This window comes from Lithobates pipiens, unplaced genomic scaffold (assembly GCF_037356315.1).
Source record: "Lithobates pipiens isolate NorthernLeopardFrog02 unplaced genomic scaffold, aLitPip1_a1.2 Scaffold_16, whole genome shotgun sequence".
Lineage (NCBI taxonomy): Eukaryota > Metazoa > Chordata > Amphibia > Anura > Ranidae > Lithobates > Lithobates pipiens.
The window spans coordinates 214,031,276-214,049,031 of record NW_027507748.1 but is presented as its reverse complement, the minus strand read 5'-3'; the positions used below and the strand labels follow the sequence as shown (position 1 = coordinate 214,049,031).

Below are 17,756 nucleotides of genomic sequence, written 5' to 3'. Positions count from 1 at the left end.
CACTGTAATGCTATAATAGCATGACCGATATCCTAAGCTGCCTGTGAACTCTAACTGAGCCCTTTTCCAGGTAAGGAACAGCAGCACATCACGGGACGTGCGTCACCGTCTTGGCAGGCTACGTACGTAACGTCACTCAGTGCGGAAGGCGCGGGCTGTGCATGGTGTAGTTTATCCCCCCTCAAGTTCCCTTACCTTACGGTCAACCCTAGTGTAATGTTTATAAAAGATATAATTACAGCGGCGATACCAGGCTTGCTGTACGATTAGTTGGCTTAGGAGAGAGCAGCTTTCATATTAGTTTGCCAACAGTGACACCGTTCCATCACTTTTGGCTGGTGAGGTGCTATTATTTGCCCTCAGTAAAGATGGCCGAAGCGGCATCAAATGTCGTCAGTGCCGGCGCCGGCGAGTGCACGTTACAATCTCCGCCCTATTCCTGCTTTCAGGGCGCGCTGCTGCCGCATCTCCCGGATCTGTTCTCTACCGACGACATGTCTGCCAGTAGCCTGCTGGAGCCGGTAATGAGAGCTGCTTTGGTTCGTCCCCTCCCTCTGTCTTCCCGTGTGTGTGTTTTCATGGCGCCTCCATCCTCCCCTCTTCCTGGTGTATTGTATTCTCTCCAGTAACAGCTGTCATGGTTTCCGTGTTTGTCCTCATTAGGTTGTGTTTTCCCCTCTCCATAATCCTGACCTAGGTGTCCCTCCCTCCTTCCCTCTCTCAGGTGATGTCTTTATGTCTCAGAGCTCTACTTCCGGTCTGTTTCCTCACCATCCCCTGTCTGCTCCAGCCTTTCTTCATCACTATCCCAGGCTTTTCTTATTTCTGGGGGAGGAATAATGCGTTGAGGGGGATCTGTAGTCTTCATCTACCTTCACCTAGACTGCTAACTCAGATTTAGCTACATGCTGGGCTGGCCATACACTATAAAATCTCCTTTACATCCACCAACATCTTCCTACTACCAGGACCTGCCTTATTGGATACACATCGTTTTGAAAGGTCCTATGGTGAGCCTAATGTGTATCTAAATCTAGGGCAAAAGTGGAATATATCGCAGCTTAAAGAGGAAGTAAAGGGAAAAAATAAAAACAAACCCTGCAAGGCAAAGGCATAATGAGCTAGTATGCATAGCATACTAGCTCATTATGAATGGCTTACCTGAGAACAAAGCCCCCGAAGTGGTCCTCCGTCTTCCTCTTCGCCGCTGCCATGTATCCCGGAGCGACTTCCAGGTCTCGCTGCTCCGGTGCTGTGATTCGCCGGAGCCGCCGCTCGCAGCATATTGCCATTAACTGTGGCGCGCTCCTGTCTACGACGCATGCGCCGTAGACAGCGATGCCTGTCTTTCGGCAAATATCTCCTAAACCGTGTAGGTTTAGGAGGTTTTTCTTGGACCTACAGGTAAGCCTTAATCTAGGCTTACCTGTGGGTCAAAGTGGTTTGTAAGGGTTTACAACCACTTTAACAAACCTTGGATGAGACGTGTGTGTGTGTGTGTGTGTGTGTGTGTATGTATGTGTATATATATATATTCTCTCTCACTCACACACACACACACACATCCAAGATTTGTTAGAATGAGGCTTACCTGTAGAATGGTGTGTGTGTGTGTGTATATATGTATATTCTCTCCTCTCTATCCTGTTTCCCCAAAAATAAGGCCTAGCGTGATTGTCGGTGATGGCTGCAATATAAGACCTGCAAGGACTTTAGGGCTTATATTGCAGCCATCACCAACAATCACGCTAGGTCTTATTTTCGGGGAAACGGGGTATGTTCTTTTTTTTGATCCTGCCAATAACACACTTCTGTTTTTTAGGGTGTTTCTCACCTTCAATTCTGTTTTGCTTACCGCTGGTTTACCTTGACCCCCTCTCTCTTTGCTGTGAACGTTTTATCCATTGTTTTTGCTTCTACAGTTGTGTAAACTTCCCTCCCTCTCTTGGGTTGGCCATATTAATGCTATGAAAATGGCGGCCCTACCTAAAGTCCCTCTACTCTTAGGCTGACCATACATTATACAATTTTCTTGTACGACTTTCCTCTACTCTTACGCTGACCATACACTATACAAAAAATCGGGCAAACTCAATTTAAAAGAACAAACATTCGTCCGCCAGGCCAAACGTTGCCGTCATCATGTAATGACCGATAAATCTTTCAGTGGACATACATTTTATGTTCTCTTTTTTTTTTTTTTTTTTTTTTACATATACCTAGTGCAGGCAGGTGGGATGGGAAACACATTAACCTTTAAATTTATAGTTTGTTCGGCAGAAAATTTCCAAACCTGACCTTAGTTTTTTTTTTTTTTCAGTTCATAAACGTCCCAACAATTATCGATTTTTGTGCCCATTAACTGCCCGACAGAATGGTCTAATGGCCAAATTTCGGACGATTTTTCGTATAATGTATGAAGGCGCAAGGAAAAGATTGCGCTGAACCACAAAAAAAATGGAAAAAGCTGCTGACAGTTAAAACGGAGTTCCACCCAAAATTGGAACTTCCGCTTTAAGCACTCCTCGTCCCCTTACATGCCACATTTGGCATGTCATTTTTTGGGGGGGTGGGGGGCTTCATTAGAAGGGGGTCTTCCTGTCCCACTTCCTCCATCCACAAAGGTGACTCCTCCTTTTGCCTTAGGCGGCCCCTCCCTCTAGGCGATCTCCTGGGACGCGTGACAGGTCCCAGGAGATCGCCTGTCCATTACGGGAGCACGATGTGCCCGGCCGAAAGCTGTCACGGCCAGGTGCCCAGAGTGGCAATGGAGGTGCCAGCGGAGGGGAGTGACACCCCGTTTGGCCACATTGCTGGACCGTGGAACAGGTAAGTGTCTGTCTATTAAAATTCAGCAACTACACTTTTTGTAGCTGCTCACTTTTAATAATCTTAAAAAGCCTGTAACTCCCTTTTTAAACTTGAATAGTAGATCAAAAAGTACAGTGCTAGTATGAATGATAAAGTGACATATTACATCTATCTTGTTGCAACATAGATAAATAGTGTATATCGACAAGAGAACTAGTGTTGAAACACATAAAGTGCATAAAGCTATATGAGGTAACAGTCCATAAAAATGTGGAAATTAAGAGAAACTCTTAATGGGGTGACACCAAACAGTTGAGCAGAAAAACAACTTGTCTGTAGTCACTCTGAGCAGTGCTCCAAAAGTAAGTGAATAAACACTCTGTCCAACTGGGGTGGACACGTGTCATACAACAGTGAGTCAAACAGGCTTTTAATCCTATAGGGGCTGAAGCTGGTGCTGTACCCTGGAGATGGTTCGCTGAATCCAATATGGGATGCCTGACTCTCGGCTCCAGACCGTTCCCGCAATGGGTGAATATTGCTGCAAGGCAGCTCCTCATGGAATGCAAGAGGACATGTGAACATAAAACGGGATGGAAAAAGGGCCCCAAATAGTGCAGGTCAAGCCAGGAGGTTTATTAAAATATGTCCTAAGTGACAAAATGAAAGTGATCACGAGTTAAAATAACAAATAAAAGCAATTTGGGGTACATTAAATGCTTTCCCGACACACGTTTCAACACTAAAAGGTCTGTAACTGGGGCATTATGCTGGCCATACATTATACAATTTTCTTGTACAACTTTCCTTTTAGATTTACCATAACCATGTAATAGAAGGTAAAACTTAAACGCTTTCAATTTGTATGCAGTCAGGCAAGCCCTTGCACTACATAGTTGAAGGTAAATATAAAGAAAATTGAATGGGAAAATTGTATGGCCAGCTTTAGGCCCCTTTCACACGATCGGCCCGCTTGGATCTGCCTGTCCTTGTGGTGTGGTTTTTATTTTTTTATTTTTTTCTGACAATATCTGGTCACAACAGATGGGTGGTGACATGTTCACCATCCATCCTGTGGATGGGATCGGATTAAAATGGACAGGCTGTCTGTTTTCATCCAGTCTCCCCATAGAGAACAGCAGGGCTCTGACAGGTCTGTCCCCGCAAAGTGAGCAGAGATGTACCTGTCATGCGCCGGCTCTAGCGGAATGTAAAAAAAAAAAATTTCTTCATCAATTTAAGGTTGAAAATATTTTTATTAACACATTTTGATGGATTACAAAGACAATCCAAGTGCATAAAGTAGTAAACAAAATGGAAAGTACATGAATTCCAGAGTTAGATTAATAAATGCAGTGTACCAAAAACGCATAAATATATATATATATATATATATATATATATATATATATATATATATATATATATATTTGCAAAAAAATAAAGTATGCAAACCCTTTTGGAATGATATGAATTTCTGCACAAATTTGGTCCTAAAATGTGAGCTGATCTTGATCTAAGTCACAACAATAGACAATCACAGTCTGCCTAAACTAATAAAACAAATTAAATGTTACCATGTTTTTATTGAACACGCCATGTAAACATTCACAGTGCAGGTGGAAAAATGTTAACCCTTGGATTTCACTGGTTGAACCTCTTTTGGCAGCAATAACTTCAACCAAATGTTTCCTGTAGTTGCAGATCAGATGTGTACAACAGTCAGGAGTAATTCTTGACCATTCCTCTTTACAAAACTGTTTCCGTTCAGCAATGTTATTCGGATGTCTGGGGTGAATCGCTTTCTTGAGGTCATGCCACAGCATCTCAATCGGGTTGAGGTCAGGACTCTGACTGGGCCACTCCAGAAGGCGTATTTTCTTCCGTTTAAGCCATTCTGTCTATTTACTTCTTTGCTTTGGGTCGTTGTCCTGTTGCAACACCCATCCTCTGTTGAGCTTCAGCTGGTGGATAGATGGCCTTAAGTTCTCCTGCAAAATGTCTTGATAAACTTGGGAATAAATTTTTCCTTCAATGATGGCAATCCGTATAGGCCTTGACACAGCAGAGCAGCCCCAAACCATGATGCCCCCACCACCATACTTCATAGTTTGGATGAGGTTTTGATGTTGGTGTTCTGTGCCCCCCCTTTATTTTTTTTTATTTTTTTTTTATTTTTTTTTTGGGCAGGACAGCTGTAACCAGCACCTCCAATGTCATCTTCTCATCTCATTGATTTGGTTGGACTCCAGTTTGCTGACACCTCGCTCCACTTAGCTCTTGGAGATCTCATTAGTCTAGGGGTTCACATACTTTTTCCAACTGCACTGTGAATGTTTACATGGTGTGTTCAATAAAAACATGGTAACATTTAATTCTTTGTGTGTTATTTAGTTTAAGCAGACTGCCATTGTCTATTGTTGTGACTTAGGGATATCAACTTGCGCGATTACAACTGATCCAAAACACGGCGGCAAGGCTGATAACAGGAAAAAAACCCTGGGAATCCATTTCTCCTTCACTGAGGAGCTTACATTGGCTAACCGTAAAAAATCGGATCACGTTCAAGACCCTTTGCCTCACCCACAAATGCGTGCATAGAGAAGCTTCGCAATACCTAATGGAGAAAATAAATCATTACACACCAAACCGCAGTCTTCGATCAGCCAACAAAAACCTCCTCCTCGTGCCCAAAGCCCGGTATAAATCCAAGGGTGATCGGAGATTCGCTGTCCAAGGGCCTCTGCTATGGAATGCTCTACCAATCAACATCCGCCTGGAAGAAAATCACCTGGCTTTTAGGAAAAAAACTCAAGACCTTCCTCTTTTAGCAGATGATCAAAGCTCGCCACAGCGCCTAGAGGCGATTCAGTTCGCATTGTGCGCTATATAAGTATTTCATTCATTCATTCATTCAATATCAGATCACATTTTATGACCAATTTGTGCAGAAATCCATATAATTCCAGAAGGGTTCACGTAATTTTTTTGCAACTGTGTTTATATGTGTGTATGTTTGGGGGTTCTAAGTAATTTTTCTAGCAAAAATATTTTAACCAACAAATGTCAGAGGTTTAAGTGGTTAAACTTCCCTCGTTTACACACCAAAGTGTATTCCTTTTGAGCTAAAGGACACATTTTTACAATGTTTATACTTGGGTTCAACTGCTAAGGAATGTTCTGATTCTTGGCAGACTGCCTGGGTTTTTTTTTTTCCCTTTCTTTGACGGCTGCCTGCTTGAGCAGAGAGAATTCTCTGCATAGAAAGAATCGGGAGATACTTTGTCAAGATCGCAACGGGGGAAAAAAATCGCAATATCGATTCTTGGAGATTAATTGTGCAACTCTAAGTCAAACTTCATCAATTTAGGTCAATATGTATTCTATGTATTTTTGGTAAAAAAAATAAAAATCCCAGTAAGCATATATTGGTTTATGCAAAAGTTGTGTCTACAAACTATGGGATATTTTATGTTTGAATTGTTTTACTATTAATGGAGGCGATTGGTGACTTTTATAGCGGGACTGATGTTGCGGCAGACAAAGCGGAAACAAAAGGGTTTTATTTACTAAAGCTAGAGAGGGCAAAATTAGTCACAATGGTTTATTTGCAAAAATCGGCTTCCAGGTTTTATTGCTAAAACTTAAACAAGCTGAATGGTTTCTCTGCAGAATTTTGACACATTTTTGCCCTCTAGCTTTAGTAAATCCCCATCTGATACTTTGTCGACCACTGACACTAATGGTGATCAGCAGATCTAAAAAAATGCACTGTAACTATATAAATGACACAGGCAGGGAAGGGGTTAACAGGGGTGATCAACAGGTTAAATGTGCCTGACCAGTGCTTTACTACTGTGGGAGAGGTGTTTGTATTAGAAGGCATGGATCAGTGCCCCTGCTTAGCAGAGACACAGGATTTGTGTCTTCTGTAGTGACAGAACGGTGATTTGCCTTGTTTACATAGGCAGACCGCCATGTTGCCTGTGCACCGATGCAAGGGTGAGTGCCAGCAGACATCAAGCCCGCTTATCAGCTCCCATCGTGTCTTATCGCAGTGGAAGTGGGCTTGCAGCATTGTGTGACCCAGAAGTGCTGTGCAGGAGAGCCGCTGTGTTTATGTACAGTCAGCAAGCGGTTAAATGGTTTTTGCAGCTTTTTCCAAGAGTTTTACATCTTCAGGATTTTTGTTTAGCCAATAAAAAGCACTATGAGGAGAAAATACGGGTGGAGAGCTGCTGTTTGAGCAGAATATGCACACCAAAAGACTCAAGTCAGGCCTTTCTATTGAAGTCTATGGGCCAAAAACGCTTGTAATCTGCCAAAAAGCTCATGTGTTTTTTTTTTTGAACGACACGCAGTTTACTTAAATTGACAGAATGCTCAGATCTGAACAAGGGCCATTGAAATTAATGAGATTCGGCTTGTTGAGCTCTTGGAGCTATAAGCTTCAAGCTGAAAATCGCTTGGGTGTGAATTGGGCCTTAAAGGGTTACTTAAATCCGTGTGTTTTATTTTTTAAATTTTGTTTACAAACCTGTCATACTTGCCTCCACTATGCAGTTGGTTTTGCATAGAGTGGCCCCGATCCTCCTCTGGAGCGCCCCATTAGAGAAACTCTCTCCTTCGGGACACCCGTGTGGACCTGTTCTGCTTCTGCGTCTATAGAGACAGAAAGCAGGACCCGCCCCCGGAGCCTGCATTGTTTGACAGCAGTGGGAGCTAGTGGCTGCGCTGCTATCAATCTATACAATCGGGACACTAGCCATAACTGGTGTGCTCGTCCCCAGGGTGAAAGAGGCAGGGCTTAGTTAAGTGAAACGGGGGTGGGTGTCTGAGTGGCTGCAGCATGAGAAGGTTTTTCATAGAATGCATTAAGGTGAAAAACCACAAGGGTTTACAACCCCTTTAAAGGAGAAGTTCAGCCTGAGCTCTTTGGCTGGGTTTCTCCTATGGGTTACAGGAGTGTAATTTTTTGCACTCCTGTGACCCATTTTCGTTGCCAATTTCAGTACGGGTACCGCGTCATCCCGACTGGAAGTCCCATTCTGCCAGGTGCCTGGACTGATGGCTGTCTCAGCGTGCCACTAGGACGGCTGCTTGTTGCCCCTCCACAACTCAGCTCTCCAGTGAGCGTGGAGGAGCAGAGCAGCTGATTGACAGGCAGCATCTCTCTGCTTGGGGAGCCGAGAGAACAGCCATTGGCGGTGTTTGATGGCTCGGCTCTCAGTGAAGAGGCAGCGGGGGACAGATGGAGCATTCTGAACAGGCTGTCCTCCAATCCTCTAGGTCTGTCAGGGTCACAAGGTGTCGTTCTCAGTGACTCACATAGCAGAGTGTTGATGAGTAGCTTATATGTTGGAGAAAAGTCTGGGGGACCCAGGGGAGTGTAGGCAGACATGAATTTTTCTGAAACAAGTCAGAGCATGTTGGGTACCCCCAAGTCCCCTTGCAGCCTGTAGGTACTTGCCTAGGTGGATGCAGCATTGGACTGATGCTGCATTCACCTGGGTAAGTATGATTATGGGGGGGAAAAAATCCATACTGCTAACTACTTCAGTACAGGGCACTTTGGCACCTTCCTGCCTTTTTGTTCCCACCAATAGATCTTTCTTTTGGTGGTATTTGATCGCCTCCTGCTTTTTTTTTTTTTTTTTCCCGTTTTAGCAAAAAAAATTTATAAAATTTTGTAAATCAGTTTTCTCCTTCACCGATGGGCACTGAAAGGCTGCACTGATCGATTTCACTGGTGGCACTGGCAGGAATTTTTTATTGGCACTGATTGGCATTTCCTGGTGGTCCTGGCAGCATCCTGGTGGTCTTGAGTGGGTATCCGAGGGGGGGGGGGTGCTAGTGTCTGCGCTTATAAACAATCAGCACATACCCCTCCCCCCCTTCAGAGCAGCTGAGCGGCTCTCCTCTACTCGCGTCTATCAGATGTGAGTGAGGAAAAGCCGATCAACAGCATTTCATGTTTACAGCGTGATCAGCCGTGATTGGACACAACCACTTTGCCGACATTTTGTTATATGGTGGGAGGCAAGTGGTTAAAGTTCCACCTTCTGATCTCTATCTTCAGTGCCGGATCCTCTTTTATTTACAAACATGCCAGGATCCCTCGCTCTACTCCTTTTTATTCCTACAGGCTGCAAGGGGACTTGGGTGTACCCAACATGATCTGACTTTTCTTTCAGAAAAAATACTTTGGACATGTCTGCCTACACTCCCCTGGTTCCTCCAGACTTTTCTCCATCATATAAGCTACACTTATCAATGCTCTATGTGAGTCACTGAGAATGGGACCTTGTGACCCTGACAGACCTAGAGGATTGGAGGACAGCCTGGTCAAAATGCTCCTTTAACATGACTACTCTGAAATTGGCTTAAAAGGTTCTCTTTAGTAGTAGTAGTGGGTTCCTTGCCTGTAAAGCTCGTGAATCTGAATCAGTGATTTGATTCAGAGGATGTGGACAACGCTGTGTTGTCTTCCATATGTGGTGGTCCTGCCCAAAATTGATGGTGTTTTGGTCCAGAACCTTTGGTCTGCTTTAAACAGTTACACCTAATAATTCCTAAAGGGTTTTTTTTTTTTTTTTTGTAAACTGGCTTTACTTCATTGCTCCATCTCTTGCCTTTTTTTCCTTGCCAACAGAAATTGGTGTACCTTTTTCTGGCTGCTAAGCAGGCAATAGCCAAGGTCTGGAGGAAGCCTTCCATTTTGTATCCAGAAAATTAAAGCATGAACACTGATTAATGAAAAGGTGTCCAGTAGCCACAACACCACCCAGCTAAAATTCCTTAAAATATGGGAACCAGTTTTCCCCTCAGCAAATGCATCCAGTCTGTCCTTCCCTTTTTAGTTTACCTCCCTGGTTGGTGCTGAGTCTGTGGGGCATGAACTTCTGGCTATCTAGCCCCCTTCTTGTGTCCCCCCCCCCCCCCCTCCTATCTCTCCCTTTCTTCCCTCTTTTTTCTCTGTTGAGTGTCTATTTCTTAAAGAGGACCTACACTGCATCTAAGCACCACAACTCAAAAATGCTATTTGAATTCGTTTTTCATTTTAAAAGCAAGCTCACCCACCCATCCATGTCTCCATGCTTTATTTTGCTGAGAAATCACTTTGAAAAACAACCCCCTTGCATTTCTGGCTGTGGTCATCTTGAATAAGGGCAAGATGATTCATGTAGTATTTGCTTCCTGGAATTTGTCTGCCCTTAGCTCAGACATGAGGGTGGTGTTAGCTATGAAAAGCCCTCCTGAATAGTCCTAGGATGTATGACATAATTTATCTAGGCAAGAAACCAGGGAGTAATTGAAGAAATGTAAAAAAGTCTTTAAAACCATCTATCTGTCATTGGATGTGCCTTATAATTCTTGATGTCAGTCTCTGTATATTGAACTTGTTAAGTTTGACTGCGTTCGTTCTTTTCTAAAACGTTTTTTAGTTCTTGTACAATTTTGCATTGACCTGTGTGGGCGATTCTGCTGTTATACTTGTTTCTATGAAAACTAATAAAAGTATTGAATGAGAAAATCCACCAGATTGGTGAGTGGGAAGGGTCAGAATGGGAAACTTCCAGACTGCCTGCAGTGGCAAATTATGATGGTTTACTGCTCAATCACACTGTCTGATGCGCATTTTTCTGCACTGGTTATGTGAAGGTCACCAATGGGGCACTTGGAAAACAATGTTCTGTGTTTCATTGACACCATAATACAGCATGTCCCCCATTTATGTATTGCGTGGTGCTGCATGCACCGCACAGCAGTGCTAATGTAAATCTTGCCTTGGTAGACAGTCATCCAGTTATCATCTTTGAGGCCCTAGCCGCTTGGCCCATTTTGGGAGAAGTGACTGTGAGCGCATAGCCCACTCACCCCAGACATTGTATAATTACGCAGTCGCGTTCCCTCGCCACCTCTGCATCGCTGGAGATATTACTAATAAAGCATTTCTTCTGGGTATAGGGGAGCATGACTTCACCTATGTGCAGTGCTTGGGCCAAGTCATCAAGCACAAACACTTGCGTGGGGATTGCCATAATGTCATTCAATGTCAGTTGACACTGAGCAGGGAAGCTGCAAGGGAGTGTAGCTTGGCAAGTTTGCATGATTGGGGTTGCAGCCTACATGAAGACACTGTTACTTTGGGGTTGATTTACTAAAGGCAAATCTGCTTTGCACTACAAGTACACTTGGAAGTGCAGTTGCAGTAGATCTGAGGAGAAGATCTGAAATTAAGGAAACCCTACTGATTTTATCATCCAATCATATTCAAGCAAAAATGCTCCCCCCCCCCCCCCCCTGCATATCCCCCTCAGATCTACAGTGATTGCACTTGCGGTGTAAAGTGGATTTGCCTTTAGTAAATAAACCCCTATGTCTTGTGACGACATGACAGTTTTTATTTAAAGATTAACATTTAACATTTTCCTGATGTAATCCACGCTGCTGTGCTGCAGCACACCCAGTCCCACACCGCCATCTTCTCTTAAAGCAGAAATAAATCCTTGATTTAACTGCTTCACAAACAGTTACATTCAAGGCATGCTTGTGCTCTCAACCGAACTGCCAAGCAATCAATTGACTGGTGCCATGACTGAGCACATGTGCAAGCACAATGGTAACTGCAGATCAAACGAGCTTGGATGGCAGGTTCCTGGGCTATAAAGTAGTGTTTTTTTTTTTTGTCAGGTTTAAAGGCTAAGCTTATCTTTTGGAGCATGTTACACCCATATTTTAGGATTCCAGCACCAGTCCCCAAATCCCCCAACACCCCCTAATCCCAAGTGACAACCGGTAGGGGGAGCATCTCCCTGCACCTGCTGTCAGATTTCAAAATGCAGAGCGACTGTGCAGGGCTCTGCCTCCACTGCCATGTCATTCAGTCACGGTAATCTGAATGAACTAAAGTACCATCTGCCACTGCAGCAGACTGCTTGTGATTCTTATCAATCTGCAAGGATGCTGGTGAGTGCCCTTGTACTTCATTGACACTTCTGATAGCTTTCAAAGAGAGCTATAGCAAGTATCCACAGGAGCCTGACGTTCACTGATCGTGGGTACAATGCTCTGCAGATTCCTGAGAAAAAAAAATAAATGCATGATTTTTTCTTTACCTGCAAAATGTGCTTTGTTTTTTGGTTTCTTTTTATTAAAGGCAGATGTTTTTGAAAAAAAAAAAAACCTGTCATGCTTGCCTGCTCTGTGCAGTAGTTTTGCACAGAACAGCCGCAAACCTCCTCTTCTCGGGTCCCATGCCAACATTCTTGGCACCTCTCTTCTGCCAAGTGCCACCATAGTAAACAGCTTGCTATGGGGGCACCGAGTAGGCTCTCAGCCAATGAGGCAGGTGGGACCCGGGAGAGCCCCTGCTTTTGTGTACATTTCTGGATGGAGATGGGGCTCAGGTTAGTATTTGAATGCACGAAAGTAAAAACCTTGAGGCTGGGTTCACACTATTGTGAATTGGATGCTAAATCCCTGCATCTAATTCGCAATAGATTGTGATTGGCTCTCTATGGAGCTGGTTCATATATCTCCGATGCGACTCCAGTGCGAATTTGCACAGGAGCCTTGTGTTGTGCCTCTTTTGGTCCATTTCAGGTCAGAAGTAAGTCCAAAATTTGGACTCAAATTGGACCAGAAACAGTGAACCAGGATGCACAGGACCGCTGCTGTGAGCTACATCGGTATGCAGTGTGAAAAAAAAAAAAATTATATATAATTTATTACACTCACTGTAGGGTCTGAAGGTCTGCTGTAAGCATCGGCATCCAATGCCAGCTAATGATCCACCAACATGTGGCACACCTCAGCATTATTGGGCATACTGAAGTCATGTGGTGTCTTTCCTGAGTTTTGACTGGATGTTGCTCAAAACTCAGGAATAGGAGTGTGTAGAGGTAGATGGGAGTCTTGTGACATCACGACTCCACCCACTGAGCTCCAGAAAAGAGACCCACCCACAGATTCTATTCTTTGCAGGGCTCCTATTGCTGAAGGGGATGACACTTGCAAGGTAGGGATACACGCAGGAGGCTTGCATGTCTATATACATTAATACTGTGACATTAGTTTTATACTGGGTGAGTGGTGGGTTTACATCCACTTTTAGATCAGCTTGAGTTCTAACAGCTGCAAGCTACTTAATCATGTCGATAAGTTACCAATCCTCCAACTTGTGGATACAAGTCATATTGTGAAAGTCACAACAGATTACTTTTAGATTGTGCATGTCGTCATTGATCTGTGTGCCCCATTTATTTTCTTATCTTTTGGGTCATCTGTTTATGTGCTCTCTTTAGTTATCTTACTGTTGAGTTCTGACTGTACTTCCTTTTTTGTTTTTGCAGAGACCCAAAGGGCAAGGAAGCAAAGGTGAGTAACATGCAAACAATGTATTTCGTAGGCATTTGATGCCTGAGGGGGAAACAAGCTTTGAAATTCAGTCTTTAAAATGGCAAGGAATTTTGCTTTTAGCAACAGTGATGTAGGAAGCATTAGAGTAGCAGATGACCTCCAACTAGAACAGGCATCTAAAGCCCCATACACACTATCAGATTTTCTGCTGATTTTTATTTATTTATTTATTCCCCCCCCCCCCCCTCCTTCAGATTTACCAAAACCATATAATATGAGGTCAAACCTTAGGAGTTTCAGTGTGTATGCAATCAGGCAGGCCCTTTCACTACATGGGTTTTGGTAGATCTGAAGACCAAAATCAGCAGAAAATCTGATAGTGTGTATGGGGCTTAAGAGTAACTTGTGCTCATGCAAAGCAATAAACATGTTTGCTTTAGGCTTGATTCACCCTAGTGCGTTTTTTGATGCATTTTGCAGAAATGCAAGGAAATGTTTTAACATGGGTTCCTATGGAACATGTTCACATCAATGCATTTTTGTGCCTCTGCGTTTTTGGAAAGGGTCGGGGACTTTTTTTCACGCAAAATGCAGCGTTTTGCATGTAATAGAAGTCAATGGACCTGCATCAAAAGCGCGTTTACCGCGTTTTTTGTTTTTTATTTTTTTTTCACTGTATATCTGGTTTCTGAGCAACCACAGTGTAAAAAAAAAAAACGCAAAATGCGGTAAAACGCGTGTCCAAAAACGTGGCAAGCACCGCAAAAAAGCACTGCAAAAACGCTCAAAAGCAACATGCATAGATTTGAATCCAGCCTTAATGCTCACCTCCCTAGCAGCATGTACTCATCTTTCCTTTTCTCCCCTTTTGCTCCGTTCAGCTGCTGATGTGAAGAAAATGCCCTTTTGGGTATGGTGAAGCAATTGACTTTCCCCATGTGATGGTGTTTTGGTGATTGGCCTGGTCACATAAGGAAAATCCTAAGCCATTTGTTAGCTTTGGCTGGATCTTTCATAGGGCTTTCATTGTTCACTCCCAGGCACTGGACTTGGGTGTCCGTTTTTTATGAAGCAGTGATCCACAGGATCGCCGCTAAGTCCATGAACAGTTTATGAAACAGATATTTGGGGGAGAAGTGTTTGAACATGTTCTTCCGCTGATTATCTCTGTACATGAAGGCTCCTCATTGACTGGGCCATTGACTCCTCATTAACGGCCATTTTATGAAGCTGCGATCTCAGCGCTTCACTGGCAATCAGTCAGAATTCACCCTCCCTGATTCACCAGCTTAGACATGGAGAATCGGGGAGTGAAGAGGGAATGTAGGGGGATCTGAGGAGGAAAGGACTTCTTTTTTTTTTTTTTTTTTTTTTTTTTTTTTTTTATACTACCTTGCCCAACACTGTAAGAATGTCTCCCTGACCTATTTTATGTGTATGGTAGGGGGACTTGTTGTTTTTACATTCTGTCCTAACAAGGGGTTAAAGGTCTCAGGGCTTGAGTTTTGCCTTGCTAATGAGAGGACATTTTGTTTTGTCCCTGCAACTTTCACATTCACTTTGCAATTGTTCAATCGTTCCCTTTATATCCTATGGGACTTTTCACATCACTGTGCTTTGGGTGTGGTGCGTCTTGAAAAGTCCTTGGTGTGGTTTTTCAAATTGCACCAAAAAATGCAGCTTCCCACTGAAATGTAAAACGTGGTAAAAATGCACTGCGTTTTGCATTTTTGGTGCGTTTGAGACATTTTTCACAGGTGCAGGCAATTGAAAAACACACCAGATTTTACTACAGAGCAGTGTAAAGGGACCCTAAGAGCCGGTTCACACAGGGGCGACTCAGATGCGACTTCAGGTCGCCCCTAGTCGCCTCAGGTCAAACGTAAAAATCAATGTAAGTGAGAGCCGTCTTAATGCACACTACTGAAGTCGCTCCGACTTCAAAAAAGGTTCCTGCACTACTTCAATCCGACTAGTAGGCGACTGGTACCCGTTGATTTCAATTGCGGTCGCCTACAAGTCGGATCTCCGTCTATACAGAGGTGACTCTCACAGAATTATCAGCTCTCAAGAGGGAACTCCATGCCAAATTTATTAAAAAAAAATTTGGCGTGGGTTCCCCCACCGAGAGCATACCAGGCCCTTTAGGTCTGGTATGGATTCTAAGGGGAACCCCCTACGGCGAAAAAACGGCCTGGGGGTTCCCCCCAGATCCTTACCAGAGCCTTATCCGAGCACGCTACCCGGCCGGCCAGGAAAGGGGGTGGGGACAAGCGAGCGATTTTTTTTTTTTTTTTTTTTTTTTTTTTTTTTTTTTTTTCCCCCCCCCCCCCCACAGGTGAATGGGTAGGGGTACATTGTGCCCCATACTCATTCACATAGGGTGGGGGGGCCGGGATCTGGGGCCCCCTTATTAAAGGGGGCTCCTGGATTCCGATAAGCCGCCCCCCCCCCCCCCCCCCCCGCCCGCAGACCCCGACAACCAACAGCCAGGGTTGTTGGGAAGAGGCCCTTGTCCTCATCAACATGGGGACAAGGTGCTTTGGGGTGGGGGGGCCGTGCGCCCCCCCTTCCCCAAGGCACCCCCTATGTTGAGGGCACACAGCCTGGTACGGCTCAGGAGGGGGGGGGGTCGCTCGCTCGCCCCCACCACCTTTCCTGGCCGGCTGGGTAGCGTGCTCGGATAAGGATCTGGGGGGTACCCTCACGCAGTTTTTTTTCGGCGTAGGGGGGGTTGCCCTTAGAATGCATACCAGACCTAAGGGCCTGGTATGCTCTCGGAGGGGGAGCCCATGGCTTTTTTTATTTCAGCGTGGAGTTCCCCTTCAGAGCTCATTCTCTGGCCTGGGGCGACTTAGTCGTGTTGTAAGTCGCCCCAGGTCTGTCTAAGTCGTGTTCAAGTCGTCTCCAAGTTGCCTCACAAAGTCGTCCTGGAAGTCGTGTCGCCCCTGTGTGAACCGGCTCTAAAAGTCATTGCCTTTTTTCATTTCTTTGTTGGTAAATATTTAGTTTATAAAAAAAAAAAAAAACACACTTGGGTTTAATGAAAAGCCAACTATATAGTCTTATTTTAGTTATTTCAATTTGCAGTCACAGGAGGTTGTGTGAACTGAACATATTGTAGATAGTCATAATTTTGATAAAAGCATGTTCGTCATAAGTTTAGACTGTACATATAATGCAAAATACCGGTGGAGATGGATGAAGTAGGTTAAGTTTTGGAACTCAAAGTCAACTTATGCACACCCCCTCTTCTGCATAAAGGCAATTTCCTGATGATCTTAGCACAGTGATGGCGAACCTTGGCACCCCAGATGTTTTGGAACTATATTTCCCATGATGCTCCACTACACTGCAGAGTGCATGAGCATCATGGGAAATGTAGTTCCAAAACATCTGGAGTGCCAAGGTTCGCCATCACTGTCCTAGCAGCACATGGAACTAAAATCTCCAGTGCTTCTGGGTATGGAGATAATGTGATTGGCTAAGTGTTACATGTCAGTGGGAAGAGGGCTTTCAGTCCTGTGTAAGCTACAAATTAGCACTGGGTGGCTTTACTTTGCTCCAAAGCTTCCTCTTGAGTTTTGAGGTGTTTGTTATAAAAAATAAAAATCTAGGAAGCCTTTGTAGAGGTATATGCATTATGTTCCTTAAGTAATTGCTGTATGTGTTTTCAGTTCAAAATGGAAATGTTCATCAGAAAGATGGAGTTAATGATGATGAATTTGAACCATATCTACATACACAAGAACGACAGGTAATCTTTATTTTTTATTTTTTTTGTCATAACTGTATCTACTTTTACTTTCTTACACTTGTACATTTTCTACTGGTCTGATTTTATAAAAGTGCACTTGTTGCTCCATTACGACTAGAAAGATGCATGCTTTCATCTGTTCCAGCTGTAGGGCAGAACTCAAGTCATATTTTCATACTGTACAACCTGAGATAGCTTTCATTGTTGGAAGCAGGATTGGATTTGGATTTGCAAATGATATCTTTATTTCTATTTATACTATGATTTTTTTTTTTTTTTTTTTTTTTTTGCGCCCTGATTTAAATTTTGCAGTGTTAAGTGTTGCACTGTAGATCAGCTACCAAAGAGCCAGTTTGCCACCTGTACATGATCAAGAGATATAGGAGTGGATTTACTAAGAGTGCAAAATCTGGTGTTAGCTGGTGTCATGCAGATGCCAGTCATGTAATTTTTGTACTGGGTTTAAAGGCTACCACTGCTGACCGTTCTGCCACAATATGCAAAAAAGTCAGCCTTCATATTTCCCTCAGTAAATTTATGGACCGTGAGACCCCTTTCACACCACACAGCCCATAGCGTGGGCAGTAAAATGCCGCTATTTTTAGCGGCGTTTTACCGGCAGATTTACGGCGCATTTCGGCCTCTAGCGGGAGGGTTTTACCCCCTGCTAGCGGCCGAGAAAGGGTTAAAACCGCTGGCAATATGCCGCAATAGCTGCGTTTTGCCGGCGGTATTACAGCGCTTGCCCCATTGATTTCAATGGGGAGCAGCGGTGGAGGAGCTGTAAACACCGCTCCAAAGAAGCTGGTGGCAAAACGTCCTGATG

General features: G+C 44.0%; 1 protein-coding gene across 1 annotated transcript in view; it reads left to right on the top strand.

The window, feature by feature from the left end:
• The first annotated feature begins 340 nt into the window (after nt 1-340).
• The window catches only part of YTHDF2 (YTH N6-methyladenosine RNA binding protein F2), a 40,358-nt gene continuing 22,942 nt past the window's right edge, over nt 341-17,756 (top strand). The window contains exons 1-3 of the mRNA XM_077480992.1: nt 341-521; nt 13,167-13,191; nt 16,851-16,930. Coding sequence (XP_077337118.1) covers nt 369-521; nt 13,167-13,191; nt 16,851-16,930 — 258 coding nt within the window. The 5' untranslated portion in view covers nt 341-368. The remainder of the gene's footprint in view (nt 522-13,166; nt 13,192-16,850; nt 16,931-17,756) is intronic.